Genomic DNA, 20,170 nt, shown 5'->3' with positions numbered 1-20,170 from the left:
CTTAAAGCTCGTCTGCAGGTTGTTTGTACTTACATGTCACACCTTTAAGGTGCACTGGCATCCCATTAACTTTAGAGTTCACTTTAAAATTCTGGTTTTGACTCTTAGAGGTCTCCATGGACAAACGCCAGCTTACATCATAAAACGTTACATCCTTACATGCCCAGGTCATGTGATCAGGGGCCTGCTGGCTGTGCAGCATTTAAGGCCGAGGACCAAAGGAGACAGAGCTTTTGCAGCAGTGGCCTCCCAGTATGGAACGCTCTCCCACTGAGCCTGAGTTCTGTGGATCTGTGATCTCTTTCAAAAAGCAGCTACGTATCCATTTTTTAACTTGCTTTTGGGTAAATTTATTGTTTGGATGTTCTACCACTTTTATTGTAATGCACTTTGTGAGATTTAATGTTTTAAAAAAAAATATGTAAAGCATTAAACAGGCCAGCATACCTGTTCATTGACGTTCATGAGATAGTACTGCAGAGTGAAGTGGGTCAAACAGGCAGGTTCCTCCACGACCAGTCAACTTCTTTCACAGGGATCGTTTTCAGATCTATCAAGTGAGACAAGCTCCTTTACCCTCTAATGCTACATCCCTGCAAATTAACCTGACTTCAGTACCCTGAGTGCAGAAAGTGGCAGGTATTGTCTCCTATTCTTCTCACTTTCTCGTTCTTACAGTAACCAGACACTGTCACCTTTTGTCCCATTGTTGTCTTAATTACTGGTCGACTTGGGTTCAGAGGGATCTGCTTACTCAAGTCTCTTTTCCTTGTCTGTTGACTAGGCTGAGACTTTTCATTGGGACCCAGAGGAGCGATAATAAAGTTTAATCTGCACTACGGCTATTGGGAGAAAAAAAAACACTTTCAATGAATACATTCATCCAACAATTTTAGCAACATTTCAGATTATCTGTGGTGTAGAAAGATTATTTTACACACAAGTAGCAAAAAGGATGCCGCTGGTACCAAGCATCAAGGCGAGGATCATTTAGATATCTTATCACCAGTAGAGGGAGTAAGAGGATTGTCTACAGATTGCTTTTTTGTCTGATGTATTGGAATGTTCTTGCTGATCTCCAGAGGACTTTGCATATTAAGACCATTGATAGTCTTAAAATTGCTTATTGTTATGTGCACAGGTGTTTTGCTTTAAAATTTGCTTCATTCAGAAGCCTCAGAGGAGGTTTTTCTTACTCTCAAACAATAGTCAAAAAAACAGGACAGTTCCCGTTTACCACTGAGAGAATGACTTTACCATGAAGTTGCATGCGGCTAACCACCAAATATACAATCCAGATTTCAGCAAAGCCAAGCTTTAAGCAGTTTCAAAGTGAGCAATGATGAAAGGAAAACAGAAACACCTTTCATGAATTAAGAAATCAATGCTGTAAATGTCGCAAGTGTTCCAGCTTATTAAACGCCCCTCTGTGTTCGGTTTTGTTTTTGGATTTTTCTTCCTCGCAGTGTGTTTCCAGTTGTAAAGCTGGACTCCTGCTGTTCCTTCTAAAATGTGCAGGTTGCATGCTTGACCTCATCCCACAGTGGAGCCAATGGCTCACACATGGCACTCCAAATCCTCACTCTTGCGCATGCATCTCCAAACAATCTGGGAGTCATTTCGCATATCTGATAAGTTTTGTGCTTCGTGGAAGAAAAGGCGAAGGCCTGTACACATGTCCCGAGCCTGAATCCAATCAAGGCAAGTAGACTTCAGAAAGTCACACTGCACCTTTAGATTTTCGCACACAAAGCACAGAAAGACTTCAAATGGAAACGGGGAGAATGGGATTAGCTTGATCTGATATTTGCAGCCCATATGCTTTGCAGCAGCTCGGGTATCAGAAATTGAGTTTGATGATGAAATAAACTGTACTGCTGGGGCAGAAGAAAACAGTAGAGTAAGCACAACACAGGTATAAGAAACATGCATACAGTGTTTATTTTGCAACCAGGACACATTAAATAAAACTACAAAGATACTTCACTTATACAAAAGATAGATTATATCCCATTCACATACAAAATAACAATAATTTACTGTATAAATTAAAATTTTCACTATTTTGCTATTTACAATTTGATGAAAACAATGTTTTGGCCTCTTGTGATGACTCAGGGCTTCTGGTGTTGTTTTCATGTTATCGAGCACTACAGGACATTCATATCAACAAAAACAGTTTTGGAGACAAGAAAAAGACTGTTTCCACCGCTCAGAAGACGGCGTGGAATTTTACGACTGACTGGAGGACCGGACAGAAAATGGAAGTTTGCATAATTCACCAGGCTATCCAAACAAATATGCCCTTGTTAGATTTTAACTGTCAGATTTCGTTAGCTTGTGTTTGACTTGAACGCGCATTCATTTCCCATTGCTCTCCGTTTCTCCCCTTCTTTCTACGCTTGGTCAGCTCTGAACATCACAGACCCAGGGGCATGTGCTCTTGTCTTGCAATAATTAACATGAGTTACAGTTGAGAGGACAGGCAAAACATAGCAGAGAGTAACATTTTAGAAAACTTCTGATTGGAAAACAAAAGTTATTCATCTTTTTACGGGTATTAAATTCTGTCTCAGTTCTCGAAAACCATAAATCTTTTGATTTGAATGTCACTGTAATGCTGTGTCATGCATAAAATATAACCTTTCTTTCAAGTGCTCAGGTTGCTGTACAAGTGCGTATTTTTTTTCCTTTTTTTGTCTTTTCACTGAAACAGAGCTGTAAGTGATTAAGTACCATTTCATCTTGTAAGCTGAACCAAAATTAAGTGCTTCAAAGTTAGGATCTTTTTTTATTTTTCTTGCCAGTGAGAAAATAACTCAGCGGCCATCTGCAGAAACCTTGAACATCCAGTCTCACATCAGGAAAGGCCAATTACTATGCCGTTGGTGCATTAGTAGATTCTGACCTTTCACAAGTAGTTAAAATGTCACAGAAAACCATTATAGCTGGAAACCTTCTGTCAGCTTGTGGATAGTACCTTGGGGTGCTTTTGGTTATATTTCTGTCTGACTATATTGTTCGCACTCAACCTTTTGGCCTGAAATCTATATGACAAGTAAAAGCTTGAAGGTCTGCAGCGTTCTGCAGAATTTAGACAATTTACTGGTATCAAAGATTAGAATTATTTTTTTTTTAAAAAGCACTCCACCTTTGAGCTAAAGTAACACAAAAGAACTTTGACAAGTTGCTTAAATGCTTTGCCGAGACACAAAATGAAAGAGCAGTCATAAATATCATCATTCCCACACTGAATTACATAATATACAACAATATTCATCCCCCTGTAATCAAAAGACAACATAATGTGAACAATATGTTCAGTAAACGTCCAAGACTACACATAAGATACACAAATAAGAAACAAAAAAAGCCTTTTAAAGCCTCGTCTGTCATTATATGAAGAGTTCTATCCCAAAAGGCTAAGTGTGTCAAAGAAAATAAATCGACATCAACAAAATCGTGTTAAAAAAACAATGTAAAAGATCCCGTCTGAGATTAATGCTTTCAATCACTGCACAAGACCGGGAGGCATTTTTGACATTTAAGTGGCGGAAACCCTATTCTGGAATGAAACTCTTCATATCTACATGGATTTGTTAAAGAAGTGCAGACTTTTGTGAGGGACACCAGTCCACTTTGTGAAAGAAACAGATGTGCGGAACTGAGTCAAGGGAAGAGGAGATCCTTAAGGCACTTGAACAGCATCAAACCGGAAAGACTCCCACCCACAACCGAGCAGAAAAAGCCCTCAGATCTTCCCGAGCCTCCCTAAATGGCAGTTTGTGAGCAAACTGCACCAACCCCCCAACCCCCCAGCCAGCTAGCTACTTCTCCTCGCCACACAAATCCATGGGCGCTGAGTGAACGAGTGGGCGAACAAGCTCCCTTTCTCGCTGATCTTTTCATTTTGCGGTGACTGATTCGTCCCCAAAGTGCTGTCATATCTACCTTCCGTGTGACATTTCCGCGTCCTGTTTCCCTTTCCTCAGCAAGCCAGGTGTCACGTAAAACATATATTTAAAAAAAACAACAAAAAAATATTAGCAGTTTGAATACAGAATTAAGAACACAAATGAATAAACAACTCTTTGGATGGGAGGATTCTGGATTTTGGCTGAAAATGTTCATCCGCATGAGGCAGTTAAGTTATTAAAAAAAACTGAAGTTTTACAGCATGTGTCATATGTGTATATGTATTAAAGACTCAGTTTCTTCATCCTCTCGTTGATGCTGATGAAGATTCGGCTGCCACTGAAACTGAACTGAGCTGATTTGTTTTTGCACTCCAGCTTTGTCATATTTTCACTAGTGAGCTTGCTGTCCAGAGGGGTTTTTGGAGGTATCTTGATTGGTAGGGTCATCCATGGGTGATGGAAACAGCTTCTTGTATGATAAAAGCATCTTTGAGATTTTCCTCTATCCAATCTTTTATTCTCCTCTCCAAGAGTGGAGTCTTACAGTCCTGCCTGCCCTCCCGCTCCTCTTCGGTGCTGAGCAGGTTAGGAGGGCGTGGCCACTTTGGCACACAGACCATTTAGTAGCATTCACTCAGTCAGTTGTCATTAGCCACTCAGTTGTTGGCTTGTTTGCTTAGCGCCTCAAAGAGTTTCATTGTCTGAGGGCCTGGCATCTGACGGCCCTTGAACAGAATAGTGGCGGGTGGCGGTACTGTTTGGTTAGATGGCAGGACGCAGCAGGAGCACTAGTTGCCCACCAGGGGGCTGAGGTCACCGTGGTGGTTCTTTAGCTTCTTCTTGAACAGGGAGATGGTAGAGGGGCGGTACAGGATGATCCAAGGCTCAGAAGACGCTGTGCTCTGGCTGCAGGTGTCTGAACCACTGACGGTTGGGATGTTTGGAGACCTGAGAGTAGAAATGAAGACGAAGTAAAGACAAAGAAAAGGAATTGCACAAAAGAGAGGGGAAAGGAGAAAAGATGGAAAACAATGAACAGAGATTAATAAAGAGAGTCACAAATGTGTCCTCGATTAATGTCACAGACAGATCCATTAAAACGGTGGTACTAAAGCTCTTGTGTAGGTTTTTACAATTTTTGGGTACTTGTTTAAAAGCCCTCAATATTTTTGGACTCAAAATTATTGTAATTAGTGGTAAACCTTGGCTTTAACTTAAACTTACTATATTTATTGCATTCGTTTTTTAAGGAAAATGGATCCATTTTCAGGGGAAAAATCTTTATATAAATGTTTCTGTGTTTTCACTGAAGGGAAAGGGAAACTATGTTCTACTGGAAGAAAATGTTTAAACAACGTCGTTTTCTTGTTTTTCAATTTTCTGTTCTGTTGATGCTAGGAGATTCTTTGATCGGAAAATTTCTGGCTTTAGTCAAAGTGAAAAAACAGACTTTTGCGGCTCCAGATAAAAATTCTTTACATAAGGACTTGTTCTTTCATCTTCAACCAGTATGGTATGAATATCGTGGCGTACGGGTAAAAGCTTGGAAACGTGATACTTGGCTGATCCGCCACGCCTCGAACATCCTCATACTTACTTGACTGTGACGTGCAGCAGCAGCTTTGCTACCATGGCGATGACAGTCAGTATGAGGAGAGCTGCTAAAGCGTAGATGGTCCACACTAGACAGAGAGCGGAGCACATTAACAAGACATCAGACATCCGATCACGGTAATTAAAACAAACCGCAGCAGACTGAAGAGATTAGCGAGTCAAGAACTATTCAAGCGCTGCTTAATTCAAACTTACACCTGTGAGAAGTTCAGTCAGCTAATTGTCAAGAAATGGCGATACATTATCAGTGCACATCTGTTATCAGCTAGCTGTTTGAGAAAAAGAATTAGGGCTTGGAAAGAATAACATTTGGAGGAAGCAGAAAAGCGCAGAGCACATCAGTCCACCCTGCAAAGTGTTGACTAGATGGCTGATTGGGAAAAGTGGGGACTTCTGAGACAATGACAAGTGAAAACAAGCGTCATGTGGCATTACTTCAATTATGATCATAGGGAGTCACTCTGGGCCAGAGCTTCTAGCAGTATCTCGACAAACCAGAACAATTTTCAAACTTTCAGAGAAACCAGGTCATGCTAAGTGGGAGTTCTTGCTAAGAAACCTCCAACAGCATCCCAGCAGAGGCAGAGAGAGGCGCGGTAAGTGCAGTGTACGACGGATGTTAACATACTAGCGCTGTGGCCGGTGGTCTCGCCGCGTCCAGCCCACTGACCTGGCATGTTGTGCTCCGGTTTACCGGGGCTGGACGTGATCACGTAGAGGATCTGGGACGAACGTCCATTCGTCGTACCGTTAGATTTCTCTGTGACTCCGCCAGCCAGCTGGGGCCCTGCTGTGCTAGACACGTCTTCGTTTTCCTCCTCGTCATCTCGTTCAGACTCTATTGTTCTGGTGTCCTGGCTTTGAAGCGCTCCTTCAGACTCTATTGTTCTAGTGTCCTGGCTTCGGAGTGCTGGGGGGAAAAAGAAACAGACAGTTGAATGTTATTCCTTAAACTATCAGGTGGAGACATGGAACAAATCAAAAGCTTACTATCCCACAGCACCAAGTTGATCTGGTTGTTTCAGTGACTAAAAGATTACTTTGTCAGGTGTGGTGCTAAGAATATTCAATTCTGATGTGAAGTGTCTCACAGCACTGGCATTTCCAAAGAAAACTGCAACTTTCCAACTATTCAGACATAAATGATTGTCCTGTCCTTGAGGTATAAGCAGAGACGTCAACTTTAACAGCAATAAAACTATTTCCCAGTCCCAAAAGAAAATAATGCATGAATACAATACAACAACATTACTTCCATCCTTTTTCTTAACTGCTTATCCACCTTGGGTCATGGGGAGGCTGGAATACAACCCAGATGACTTTGGTCAAGAGGTAAATTACACCTAGGACAGGTTACCACTTCACCACAGGAGGCAGACAATCACCAGTTAACCTAACACACAAGTCTTTAAACTGTGGCAGAAACTGCAGCACCTGAAACGAACTAACACATCCTCAGGGAGAAGATATAAACTCAGACAGGATTAATATGGACTCAGTGGCCAATATTTATCTCCTCTCTCACATTCTGTCTCACGACGAGTTAAAAACGTTAAAATATCGCTCCCTGCCATATTATAACAGCACACCTGTCTGTAAACTGACACTTTCCCCCCCAGTTTTTAGGTAATGCATCAGTTTTTGTCAGGGAGAATAATGATTGCATGCTCTTTGTGGTAAAAACTAATTTCATTCAGGACCACTATAGCCAGAAGAGCACTGGGATTTCAATATCCAGTTTTCAGTTGATGACCAGCTCAATTCTGCGACCTTCCCATCCATTCATGTGCTTACATTTAAAGCCAGAGGAGGGCAGGGTGGAGCAACTAAATGCAGAACAACACAGCAGGGATCAATGATAACACATGACATATTACACTGATATGACATTGATAATGTTAGGTACAGAATGAAAAAGGGTGGAAAGCGGGTTGCAAAGCTGCTTGCACCTGTGTAGCAACTGTAGGAAGACTGAATAAGTCCAATATTGAAGGTGAATAAGGGTATCAGCTGACACTGAGATCAGCTGATCTGCTAGGACTGTGACTAAGCTTGAGTTTTGGCCTGTCTGAACTAAATCACTGTGCTGAATTTGTTCGACACAGTGATTTCTGATCACGCTACTGCTGTTTTGCACACTGATGAGCTCTTTTTGATATAATACAAATCTGATCTGACGCATTTAATTTGTCAGTAGCAACAAAACAAGCAACGTTAACGGAAGGCAGATCACATCTCGCTATATCAGCGAGTTTTTATGAAGTCCTCCATCATTTGCATTTAATCATTTGTGAAAATGTCACCCTTTAGCCACAATAAGAAAAGGCTAGAAGGAGCTTTTGATAAGATAGGAGAGGAAAACGACTTTCATTATTCAAGAAAATCTTTTATTCATCTGGAAATATATAAATCATTTATCAGTTTTAGTAGTAAAATTACTCCTTGGTTGTTATTATAACTTAGCTTTACTGCCCTTACTAGATTACAGCTCTGTGTAATGTAACATCCCGTGTCTTCACAATGAAGTGATGAATGTAGCGTCGAATGCAGAAGAGGGAAATGTTATGCCATGTCACTGTAATTTCTACAAGTTAAGGGCATCGATCACTTAACACTCCTTTAATTATTCCATTGTATAAACTGGGCTGCAGCAAGCATGAGGTAATATTATACTACTTCATGCTGATCATGTTGTTGAAAGTATATACAGCAGAGGCACGAGTGAATATTTAATACTAACTGCATTTGTTAAGAAACAGATGGAGTTTGCAAAAACACCCAAGCGTGCTATAAACATGTGGTGCTGAGAACTTTTTTTTAAAATTCAAGACATGATTCAAAAAGTGTTTGCAATAAATTCTGTTTGCTTTAACCTGCTTACAGCTCCAGATGGGCAGAGTTTGCTTCATAAAACAACAGTGCCAGGGAGCATGGACTATTTCAGCTCATTTATGGGCTCCCAGAGGAAAGCAATATCCTAAATGAGATCTCCTCTGCCTTTCATTTACGTCTCCTAAACATAGTTGCGATTTATTTAAAATCACTGTGTGATTTTAAGAAATGTTCTCGTCCTCCGTGTGAAATGTTGCCGCTGAGAAACAAACTGTGCAGTGTTTCAGTCTCACACTGATATTTATGAGTGTCACTTGGGTCTTTTATTATTTTTCTTACATGTTAAGGTTTGAGTCATTATGCTGCAATTGTAATCATCCGCAGATGAGATATTGTGCTTTACTTAGATGCTTAGAGCAGATGTCTGTGAATATCAGAAATTAGATTTAAAGAATTAAAACTTTTAGACACAGTCACAAAACATCAAAAGATTAACCACACGTATGAAGAAACAGAATAAATGACTTAAGTTATAAATTGAGAAAAAACATTTTTTTTAAGCATATTTAACTTCAGGTGACTTAGTAAGGACCTAGCCATCTCTAACAATTTGAAACAGTCCAATGGAAATGATAGTTTCCACAACTCTCCACTGACTGCTCCATTGGCAGTGCAGAATAAACTTTCCAATATGTGAGTAATGGTCGAACCAAAAGCATATTTCATTCGGGAATACCAGTGTTCAACTGCAGAAATTTATATCTGGTGGCATGGATATGTTCTGGAGACTAATTAAGTCAGAAATAAAACATAAGCTGGGTTGCAAAGAGGCTTGCAGATATGCAGCAACTATGGGCTACAACAGCTGCTGGCATGTGGGTTGGGACTGGCGTCAACTTATTTGCTGGGAACTGCAGTTAAGCTTGACTTTGTGGCCTTCCAACTAACCAACTCAGGCTCAAGTTATTTTTTAAATACCCCAGTATGTTCAACAAATTATTAACTTTACATTAAACACATGACATGTACTGTGCAGTTCTTTTATATTGCTTCTCATGAATCTTCTGTACATTTATTTATCTTATTTCACATCACCTCGCCTCTTCCACTGCTGAGGTGCTTCGAGTTTCTCAGCTGCGTGAACTACTTTCAAATATCGATTATTCCAGGACTGTTCCACTCTTTTATGAATGCTGGTCAGATGTTAAACCAGCATGGGTTTTTTTTCTTTTTCACGTAATTGCTCAACCTGGCTGTGATGTTCCCAGAACTGCCCACATGTTTCCCATTTGCAAACAAAATGCCATGCTTCAAACCCAGTCACAGCTGAAATGTGCTGTCACTGTCATCTGAGAGCGTTTATCCTCAAATTACAGATCCAACCGCTCAGCCTGCCACCAAGGAGATATTAAACGTATATGGTGCTGACACTGTCTGCTTTCTATTTGTACCTCAGTCACTATGTGTTTTTATCTATATAGTTCTGTTTGAAAAACAAAAAAACAACTACTTAATTCAGGAGGTGACCTTTTCTCATAACCCATCTCAGATTGCATTTCTGGAATAGACTATACCTCCCGCAAAACAAGATCCATGCCATGAGAAAGGATCGTGCCTGTCTGAGGGTCAGAGGATTTTGACCTTCCAATATTGTTTTTACTGTAATGCCAGCAGGCAAAGAAAAATGACACAGAATTACAGATGGAGGGAGAGAGGGAGGGGCGGCTGGAGACTGCCTCTTAATGTGAGCTTGAATGTCACCTACAGTGAATTATATCAGGGTGTGCTTTGCTCATTCCTGCAGAAATTAATCTATTAAATCATTTCTGGTGCTTTCAGACTATTCATGAGAGAACATAACACAAAAAAACAAGGTTTTTTTTTTATTCCACATGAATCCTTATACATTCTTTGCATTAGCCTGGGAGGAATAAAATTACTTTGAAGTCCTCTGAGCTGTAGTTTCTTAGAAATGCATCCACTAGACAATGAAATCGGCATATCAGAAGCCGTAATGCACACGATGGTTGTATTTTTTATGTAGGTGGCATAAAAACTTTCAGTGCAATTTAGCAGAGAACACACTCTGGGTGAGCACTCTGCAGCAGCTTGATAAGAGACCGAGTTCCTAGAAAAACAGAACACATTTAAATATGCAATATCACCCGGGGCTGTGAGACATTGACTAGCAAATGAAAAGAGAAAAGGGCCTGCCAAAGCCATGACAACTGCCTAACCACAACTAACAGGTGTTGCTTTACTAAACTAGGGATGCTATGCAAAACTCTATCATAGTGCTAGCCAGCCAGCCAGCCACGCAAATGAGGGTTCTTACTTTGTTTGCAAAGTGTTATGAATGAAGGCAGGCTGAGCACAGAAGCTATAATGAAGGAAAACATCACAATAGGTGAGACATTTCAGAAAATCTGGTGAGCTCTCACCTTGGTAAAGAAGAGCAAATCCCTTGGCCTGGTTGGTTCGGTCAGAGTAGAAGTACAGTATGACAAAGTCGCCCGTGATGTTTACCAGATCCCGCGGAGGGCTTCGCCAGTCGAAGCGGGCCACCACTTGATTTGTGTAGCCATCCAATAGCTCCACCATGTCGGTCTGGTCGGAGATGTCAAAGAAGGTGAAATTGAAGAGGATGGCCGAAGATCCAGGGACCTGGATAGTCCAGTAGCAAACACGCCCAGCCCCGTATTTGTCAGGGAAGTCAGGGGAGTAGATCACTCCTGATGGAGAAGTGTAGTTCCCACCACAGGCCCCCACTCGGGCTGAAAAAAGAGCAGTAAAAAAATGCCTGTGTTATTCGTTTAAAGATTAAAAGTTGTGGAGATGGTTGACATCTGGACTTGTGATCATGCTGTACATGACTTTTTGTGATTGATCAGACACAAAGGACAGACATGTCCTTTGATTTTTAGCACCACAACAAAACACCATAGCTGTGGTATCTGATTTATTAAACTCAAGCTGATTTAGATTCAGAATTTAATTCAAAGCATCTTTACAAGATTCAGCCTAAAAACAGCCTGAAGAAGAATGTGGTTTAACTGAAGAGTATGTGAGTATTAAAAACAAGAAATAGGATTCACGCATAACCAGCAACAAAGCTTCTGGAAAATGAGCCTAACTGGACATAACATATGAATAAATGTTATGCAAGAAACATGTTTTTGAATGGACCAAAAAAAACCTTTTCAGGAGACTGAAATATAGGTGGTCTGAGAGAAAACTAGACTGCTAAGCCTTTGGGCTTTAATTTCAGGCTGTACAAAACCTGATCTTTGATAGCAGATTTTGTCAGTCAAAAGTCTTTTCAGAGCAGATCCTGTCTTTGATGGCATGGCGGTATGGGTTTAGAATAAAGAAGAGCTAGCTGCAGGCAGGGTTACTAATTTTAAAATTGTAGGTGTGTTGTGTTCTGACTTCTTACAGCTTTACGATGATAAAAGAAATGAGCTGTCCCCAAATCAGATTTGTACAAAATAAAACTAGACTAAATGTTTGAAAATGTATGTGAAATTACAGCAGAGATGTGAAAAGACTAAAGAATGAGATCAAGAATGACAACTGTCAGTGCTCACTGCTGAATATGATGACCCAGCCGTCTCCGCCGCAGGGCTGAGTGTGGTCACCGAAGCAAACATGGTTACACTCCATGCTAGGTGACTCCCCACGTTTCTGTAGGTCCACATCGTTGCCACAGAAACAGGCATATCCTGACTCCATACCAGCAAGCTGCAAAACAGAAAAAGGAGTTGTGCAACTGAGGAAAACACTGAGGGGGTCATTCTGCTGACTGCAAACACACATTCTTTCAGTTCTCTCAAACTATAAAGATTGTTGTTTTCCCATAAAATAAGACTTGATTACATTACATTTTTTCATTTTAAAAGGACCAATTATGTTTTTCATGTTCGATTTATGTGGAATTGTGTAAACGTGGGGTAAACAGTTGACTACATGTAGCTACTTCCCTCTGAAATAAGTGACTCGAGCCTAAAGCGCCCTAATTGCTCTTTCTCTCGTGATTACAAGATGTTGTAATCCGAGTCTGTATAACTGTGGCCTCTCAGCTGATTAGAAGACTCCCTTCAAACACGCAGCTGCACACGGGGTGTACAGAAGAAACGGTACAGGAATAACACCTATCTGTCTTTCAAATCAAAACTGTTAGTAAACCATTCCAGAAAGTGTCAGCGCAGGAATGTGACACGTCAAAAACCTTCACACATCTTGACCTCGCCACTGCTGGCCACTCGCTGTCAAAAGAGGTATTGTTCTTCATTCAGAAGGACGCCGTTGTTCGATATTCAGGCTCTAAACGAACACACGCAACTGAAGGTACTGGATAATTTCCTACTCATGGAATAAGAATTCACGCAGCCTCTGCTTCCACCCAGATGTATCAAGCTCCTTGTTGTATTATTCTATCTGATGCGGTTAAATTTGAGAACACGTACACAAATACTTTTGGCAGAGTAAACAAGCCATGGATTGCTGTCTCACTCATCAGGCATGCTCTCTGTCACAAAGTCACGTGGGATCCATATTTCAGAGCACTGATGTTTCACGTGTGTATTGAGGACAGTGACAGTCCAAGGGTAGGCAGATGATGCCAGTCTGTTGCCATTTCCTGTAACATCTGCCTAACTGAGAGGGGAGGGGGTGCCTGTCAGTATCTGTCAATGCATACTGAGCTGAAGTGGATCTGCTGAGACAGAAAATTAACACCTGGCACTGTTTGTAGCAGGGACAATGGCACGCCAGAAACAGAGAGAAGGGAAAATGCAGTGAAGAGGAGGAACCCAGTGGGCTAATAACCATTCATTTCCAGCTGTCAGCCTTGATTATTGTGATGATTCGTCATCTGCTGGTTGGCTTCAAACAGGAAGTGTGATGGCTGAATAAAGAGGGCATCATCTAGATAACTGACAGAAAACTACCCACAAAAGCAGATGATTTACATAAAAGCCTGACTACTGCAAAAAGACTGCTCGCGCCTGTTTTAAAAACAGCAATTTACTCTGTTTTTACATCCAATAAGTGGAGAGATTTGAAGTGATAGGACAGAGGATAAATCATAAACCAATTACGGTTTGTTTTCCTCTTTTATTTCGGATTTTTTACATTTAGTTTTGGAGAACTTGTCGTGTTTGATTGCAGTTGAAATAAATTTCTCAAGTTTTCTTGTTATTTAATATATTTTTAATTTAATTCCAAATCTCACCTTGTATCTTTGCTTCCTGCAGAAGCTGATACAGTTTTGGATAGTGAGTTTGTTGGAGGTCTCACTGGCACCAGTCAGGGTGGGGGGGTCACCACTGTCTCTGAAGCACCCCAAGTTTCCAGGCACTGTAGGGAGAGCAGACGAGAGTGGGAAAAAATGATTAGTTATATGCTGCATCTTAGATGCAGTCTGCATCACACAGTAAGGCGAGGTTTTCACATGATTAGGGAAGATCAAATGTATAATGGAATTAAAGTACAGCAGGTGTTAGAAACAAGTCGACATATATGGAAAGAAATTGTTTATATCATACAGAACATGCTTCAAACTTTATTTACATGGTCTATGTGCTATTTCAATTTTCTAATCATGTTTGTGATTAACGCTTAATCTCAAAAACCCAGCCCATAGAACAATCAGTGATGACACACTCGTCAAGTATTCAGAACTCTGTTTGAAACTTCTAGCTTGAACTGCCAAGAAGCAAGCCAACTATTTGGCTTCTGAGAAAAAGAGAAGAGGAGGAGGAGGTGGCGAGCGGCAATGGAGGAAGAGGAGCAGAGAAAAGAAAAAGGGGTGAAGAGGACAAGGATGTTTAAGTCATAGCGACACAGAGCTGGAATTTAGAAAATGTACCATGTCAGATTTGAGAGCTGTTGCATCAGATTAGGAATATAACATTTTCTAAATGTGTGACTGTGTGAGTGTGTGTGTGTGTGTGTGTGAGTGTGAGAGAGAGAAAATAATTTTTTAAAGTCTCACGTACAAAGAAAAAAAAAAAGGGGGGGGGGGGGGGTTCCATGTGGAATTTGTCACATGACAGGAAGAAGACCATGTCCAACACCTGGGCCTTTATTAAACTCAGATTTATTAAACTCAGTATTTTTGTAAAACACAAAAATTAAGAGCAGCATTAGTTTTGGCACGTTCCAAAATTAAGCTTTGCCAGCAATCATTGTGTATAAACTTGCAACAGCTGATTACAACACCCTTCAGTAAAGTGCACAATATTTCTGTTGCTTTAGTTGTTCAGCACTGTCTTCAGTCAGTCCTGCCTCTGCAAGCCAATTTGCAACCCATCTCTAAACCAACTCCTCATTTTTATCCTATGTCTGACTTTTTCCCAGTCATTGCCATCTATGCCTGTTTTATTTCTACACATAAACAGCATAGATGGCTAATAAAGTCTATTTAGGAAGACCCAAGCTAAGTGTTTTTGTCATTGATCAAACTGTGAAAATGCATGAATATTGGCTACATTTCATTGACAAGTTGCTAAGTGGATAATCTTTAAAAAATGACCTTTATCTTTTGAATATGACTTAAAGCTAATGATTACAAACCACAAGATAGTGTTTACTAAAATTATAGATTACAGAAATCACATCACTCTTATGCTGGTTTCACTTTTCATATGAGGAGGCTGAAATCCTATTCATAAATCAGTTGTCCTGACGGACGTGTTATAAAAAAATATAATACTTCTGTGCTTTTACACTCAGACAGGCTTAAGCTGAACAATAGATCTTTGCACAGCAGCCACTTGACATCAAACAGTAGGTAAGCACAATTTCTAATCTCGTGAATTTAGGCTCTTTGACTAAACAGAACAGAACCGACACTAAAAACATTACTTTTGAATTATTTTGTTGATACTTTGATGATAGCCTCTCATGTGCACCAAAAAGTTTCTCTGCATGCAAGTTAGATTTTACAATATGTGAGACCAATGCGCCAACAATGCCAGATGGATTTCTAACCAGACAGATAGATGAAAGATGGATGTTGACACCTTTCCAGATCACATTCGTGCAGATGAATCAAACTGTCTGCCCTAATCCACTATGTATTCATCAAATACTATACAATCTTTCAAAATCTAGTACAGTGATTAAACGCTGCAAAGCTTTTAAATTCAATGTAATAGCTTGGGAAGTGCCAATAAAGCCTCCAGCAATCTATATCCTATTTGTGATTTGCTTTTCATTTAAATCCAAATGCGCTTAAAGTTGTTTATTTTGATGTTCAGAGCTAAAATGAATTTGACAAACATAAGTAAATGCACACCCTGAAAGTAATTTCAACGGGAAGTTGAAAAAAAATTCTCTTCAGTGTAATTGGAAGTGGTGTCATGTGGCCTTAGGGTGTGAAAGAGATCATTAGGGAACGATAGAAAAGACAAGAGCAAAGACTGCGTCCAAAATAGCTGTCAAGTCTGCTGTGAGATACAACAAGGACGCAAAAATCAAAAGCATGTGACACTGTGGTCTGTATTAAAGCATTTACAATTTCCAATTTCAAATGACCTTTAGTAAAAACTCAAAGTCTGATTGCTCCTTATTTCATACAGTCATGAAAAAGCACAGTGGCTGAAATCCTATAACTGCAAATCAAACCGCTACACAAAGATCATTGTTAGATTTTTGTGTAATGCAGGACAATCATAGTTTGGAGATCAGCAACTTCCAGAAAAAACGCACATTCTCCAAAGGGTCAGCGATGTGAGATCAGATGCAAAGAGGGTGCTGCACCAAAAACCTCCGCAATTGCTTTGGTCAACTACCAGATTGATGCAGTTGATCTTAGTCTGCATGGAAGACGCTGAGTTGTCTGCAAAAAAAAAAAAGATGACTGCCAAGACACGACTTTTACTTTGAAAGCAAGTGTTTTGCTTTCGATTTGCGTCACGTTGTTCACAGTTTCGTTATCGCTTGGTAATGACTTGCAAACTGGTGACCACGGCAACCTGCTGGCAACCAAAGAAATCCCATAGAGGTTTTCTCTTTGTGAGTAATTTCACACTAGCAATTGCTAGTAACCGCTTGCTTACTGGTCACAGAATATACCCTTTTCCCTAGGGATTGGTGGTTACCACTGGGTCATTAACTGGTCTCTAGGACTGCAAGAATGGGGCTTTTACATTCAATTTCACAGCAAATGCGAGCCACCACTCACACATTTATGGTCACTGATGGCCTGTGAGGCCTTAATAGCATTTGTATTGATTTTTTATTTATTTCTCTAATGACATGCAAATAGAATCCCACAGAGAACTCCCCGCTAGAGTTTCCTCACGAATTGAGAAGAGCGCAAGACGTTCATTTGATCCTAAGACATTACACAATAGCAATTCCTGTCTATTTGTACAACAACACTGTCTTGCTTTGCGGGTACACCAAAGTCTGACAACATGCTCAGACACTGTAAAGTCCCCTGATACTGTACACCAACACTGTCCTAGAAATAAGAATCTCTTGAGCTCTGCCTGTCATCAAACATGCAGGCACAGCTCGGCTGATGACAGTAAGTTCCACCAGTGCACAAGCAGTTCCCAGCACGAAACAGAAAAACACTTCATCTATTTTTACAAGCCTGTCATGAAATGTGGAATATATTGGTATTGTGCAAACAAAAAAGGGAGTATGGATTTGCATACAACTCTGTTTGAATGTTTATAACATTACTACAGAAGAGCATCAATCAACTCTGCCTTCATGAACTGAAGTGACCCTAATAAAGACCACACATGTGCATTGTCACTGGCGTGCCAGCTGCTGCCAAAGTTAACTTATTGGCTTGCACAAAGCACCAACAGAATCTGTAGATTCTCTCTGTTTGAGGCACAAAGACTCTTTGGGGAAAAAGTGTGACATGTTTTAGATTCTTCACAAATTTTTGTCCACAAGAATGTCCCCCACAGACTGGAAAATGAAGACGAATAGAAAGAAGACTGGCAGAGAGACAGCCACTCCCTGCATTTCGCTCACATTTGATGACCGTTAAGTGACCGGCGAAATTCTGGCAGCAGCCAAGAACTGCGTTTGACAAATGACTCAACACTTGAAGACAAAGTCCTCAGACACACTCAGACCAGCAATAAATCATGTGCTATATTCCTTTTTCAGCCACAAACATGCCAGAGCTTTAGAAGAGATTAATGTGGTTGGTTGGGATGGGGGGATCATTTACTAAGACTCCACGGTGCACACTTGCAAAAGTAAGCACCAGATTATTTGACAGGTTAAAGGCAAACATGACAGTTATAAGAATGTTTGAGGTCGCTCGTATTTTCCACGGTGCTATAGAAGCGGTTTCTTTTTTATCAGTTGCTTAAGTACACACTAGCGGTGAGGTGCACAACAGGGAAGCAGAGAAGAAAAGAGAGATAAACACCTGGTAGGGAACCAGCAACTTCCCTCCGAGCAAGGCAGGCAGGTACTACTTCAATAGAGGTTTTGAAAAGCAGAGGAAAAAATGCTACTGCTGTGCTCAGGAGCTAGATTAAAGGCACAAATGCTCTTTTTCAACTTGGCTTTGACAAGAAGATTGCAGACTAAACTTAATTTATCATTCTTTGTCCTCTTCTCGTTTTAGGGGCTGAGAAGTACTGGCTGAGGAGCGGTAGGTGTCCGGCTCATACACCGGTGCACTGGAGGTTTGTGCAGAACTGAAGACGGCGACGATCGCTTTTCTATGCACCGCCCTGCAGTGTGCATCCACAAAAAGCACAGAATTGTTCTTATATGAAAACTCCTGAGCACAGCAGCATCTCGCTTAAAAACATCTGCTTTGCAGGCGCAACAAGTGCAAATATCTTCACGTACAGTAAAAGAAAAAACACACACAAACACACTCAACACACTTCAAAGCCGTTGCTGGAATTTAGACTTTAACGAGCCAGAGGGGAGAAATGGAGGAAACACAAGGTGTATAAATGCTCCAGTTAGCCCACACCAGACCTCTGAAAACCCTGGGAGATCACAGTGGGGAAAGGGGGGGACTTCTACAATGTTTAAAAAAACCCAGCCACACTCATCCCAACCTGGCAGCCTCAGCTCACTAAAGAGCAGTCAGCCAGCTTTCCCACAATGCACTGCAGACAGGAGGCACTGGGCAAAGCTGCAAAGTTCATGGGTGTCTGTTTAACAGGAGGTCTTGCCAGGCAGCAGACACAACAGCACCACTGACCTAAAACACATGAGAGAAAAAGAAAAAAAAAGCTCCAACACAGAATGATGACAAACAACATCAAACATGTGCAGCAGGCTTTGGCAAATGTGCTTGGCAAGCAGTACGTGCAAGCTGGTTGATGAGCTGGAGGGACGAGCATAACATTAAGCAAACATAATTATAGTTATAAATTTCTATGACGTGGAGGGTAAAGAACTGAAGATATGCATAAGAATAAGCTACAGAGGGTGAGAGAGAGTTAAAGAAATGTTTTCTTTTTAATGGGACTCTGGGTAGGACTTCTTATTTCAACCCCGTTCGCTTGCACCACCCAGCAGAATGCTCCACACGAAGCAAGATAGTGAAGTTGAATGATGAATATGATTTTTCTGTATTATAATCACTGGAACACTGGAGAATTTGGCAGAAAAGTTATTCTTGCAGTCTGTCCTAATCCTATAATCTAGAAGAGATGAAAAGTCTTTTCTGTCCCTAAAAGCAGGGTAGCAAAAAGAATCCTTACGGCACACATAACTCTATACCTAACTTAGTTGTTTTGAATGGACTCTCTATTCATGATTTGAACTGACAAAAACGAATCCAGTCATTTGGTTTTGTTTTATTTAGTTTCTTTTTCTGTAAGCGGTTTGTGAGTTACCGTCTCAAGAATTTGGGACGTGGGAACATAAAATGTCAAGTTTAATGTCAAAAGGGGATGACTGACGATGCCCACTCAGGTGATGAATGATATCGCTCTGTGGCTTCACTCTGTGGGTGATGGCACGAGGTCTCTAAATAACTGTGTTGAAATTTATGTTCACTTTCTAGATCAACTCGTCCGCCAGACTTATCAAGTACAAACAAAACTGACACAAAAACACACTGAACAACTGATTAATTTTCACATTTGGCTCAGAAAAAAATATCACCTTGAACTACAGTAAATAGATATATATCATAATGTCCACTAGTTTACTAAAATATTACAAAAAAAAGAACTGATTTCCTGAGAATATAAGCACCAGATTTCAGGAAACAGCCTTCAACACCAGGGAAATGCGCAACGTGTAAGAAGTTCAAAGGCGTGAGGAATGAGGAAGCATCACTGTAGGAAACAAATTCTCTTTTCCGCATCCTCATGCAGACTAGAGCCCAGAACAAAGCCCAGCTGGGCTCAGCCAATACTGATATCAATTTTTGAGAGAATAAAAAATCCATTATTATAACATCTGGCTCTGACTACCAATGCTTCAAAAGCCATCCTTAGAAAATAAGACAATACAAAGCTATACAGCTATACAACTTAATCAGGGCCGAGTCTGATGTATGGGGATAAAGATGTAGTGATGACAAGTGGGGAACCAGACATACACACAAAAATGTAAAACACATTCATACTTTTAGATGAAAATGCCAAATTTCACTTATTTTATTTGTGTGCCGGCTCAACTTGGGATATAAAAACAATAAATAACAATATAACTTTTTTTTGGTTTTCATTCAAGCTCCTGCTTTAGAGCTTTTGCAGACATGTGACCACTCACCACATGACATTAATTTGTCGGCCATTTTTAAACGTGTAACAATCCTGACACGCCAAGTGAGTAAAAAACCTTCTAAACAT

At 40.5% G+C, this 20,170-nt stretch overlaps 1 protein-coding gene across 5 annotated transcripts in view; it reads right to left on the bottom strand.

Moving 5' to 3' along the window:
* Window positions 1-1,918: 1,918 nt before the first annotated feature.
* Window positions 1,919-20,170, bottom strand: part of LOC309718391 (sushi domain-containing protein 2-like) — a 120,992-nt gene continuing 102,740 nt past the window's right edge. For 3 of the 5 annotated variants that reach the window (XM_082553558.1, XM_082553561.1, XM_082553562.1), the window contains 6 exons: window positions 13,597-13,721; window positions 11,951-12,104; window positions 10,805-11,137; window positions 6,160-6,441; window positions 5,515-5,599; window positions 1,919-4,865 (listed from right to left, as the gene is read on the bottom strand). In XM_082553558.1, coding sequence (XP_082409684.1) covers window positions 4,706-4,865; window positions 5,515-5,599; window positions 6,160-6,441; window positions 10,805-11,137; window positions 11,951-12,104; window positions 13,597-13,721 — 1,139 coding nt within the window. In that variant the 3' untranslated portion in view covers window positions 1,919-4,705. The remainder of the gene's footprint in view (window positions 4,866-5,514; window positions 5,600-6,159; window positions 6,442-10,804; window positions 11,138-11,950; window positions 12,105-13,596; window positions 13,722-20,170) is intronic. The other 2 variants (XM_082553559.1, XM_082553560.1) reach the window with 2 other exon arrangements.

The sequence above is a fragment of the Aulonocara stuartgranti genome, assembly GCF_965226115.1.
Source record: "Aulonocara stuartgranti genome assembly, chromosome: 12".
Lineage (NCBI taxonomy): Eukaryota > Metazoa > Chordata > Actinopteri > Cichliformes > Cichlidae > Aulonocara > Aulonocara stuartgranti.
Note: the sequence above shows the minus strand (reverse complement) of the source record. Positions and strands in the feature narration are given on the sequence as shown.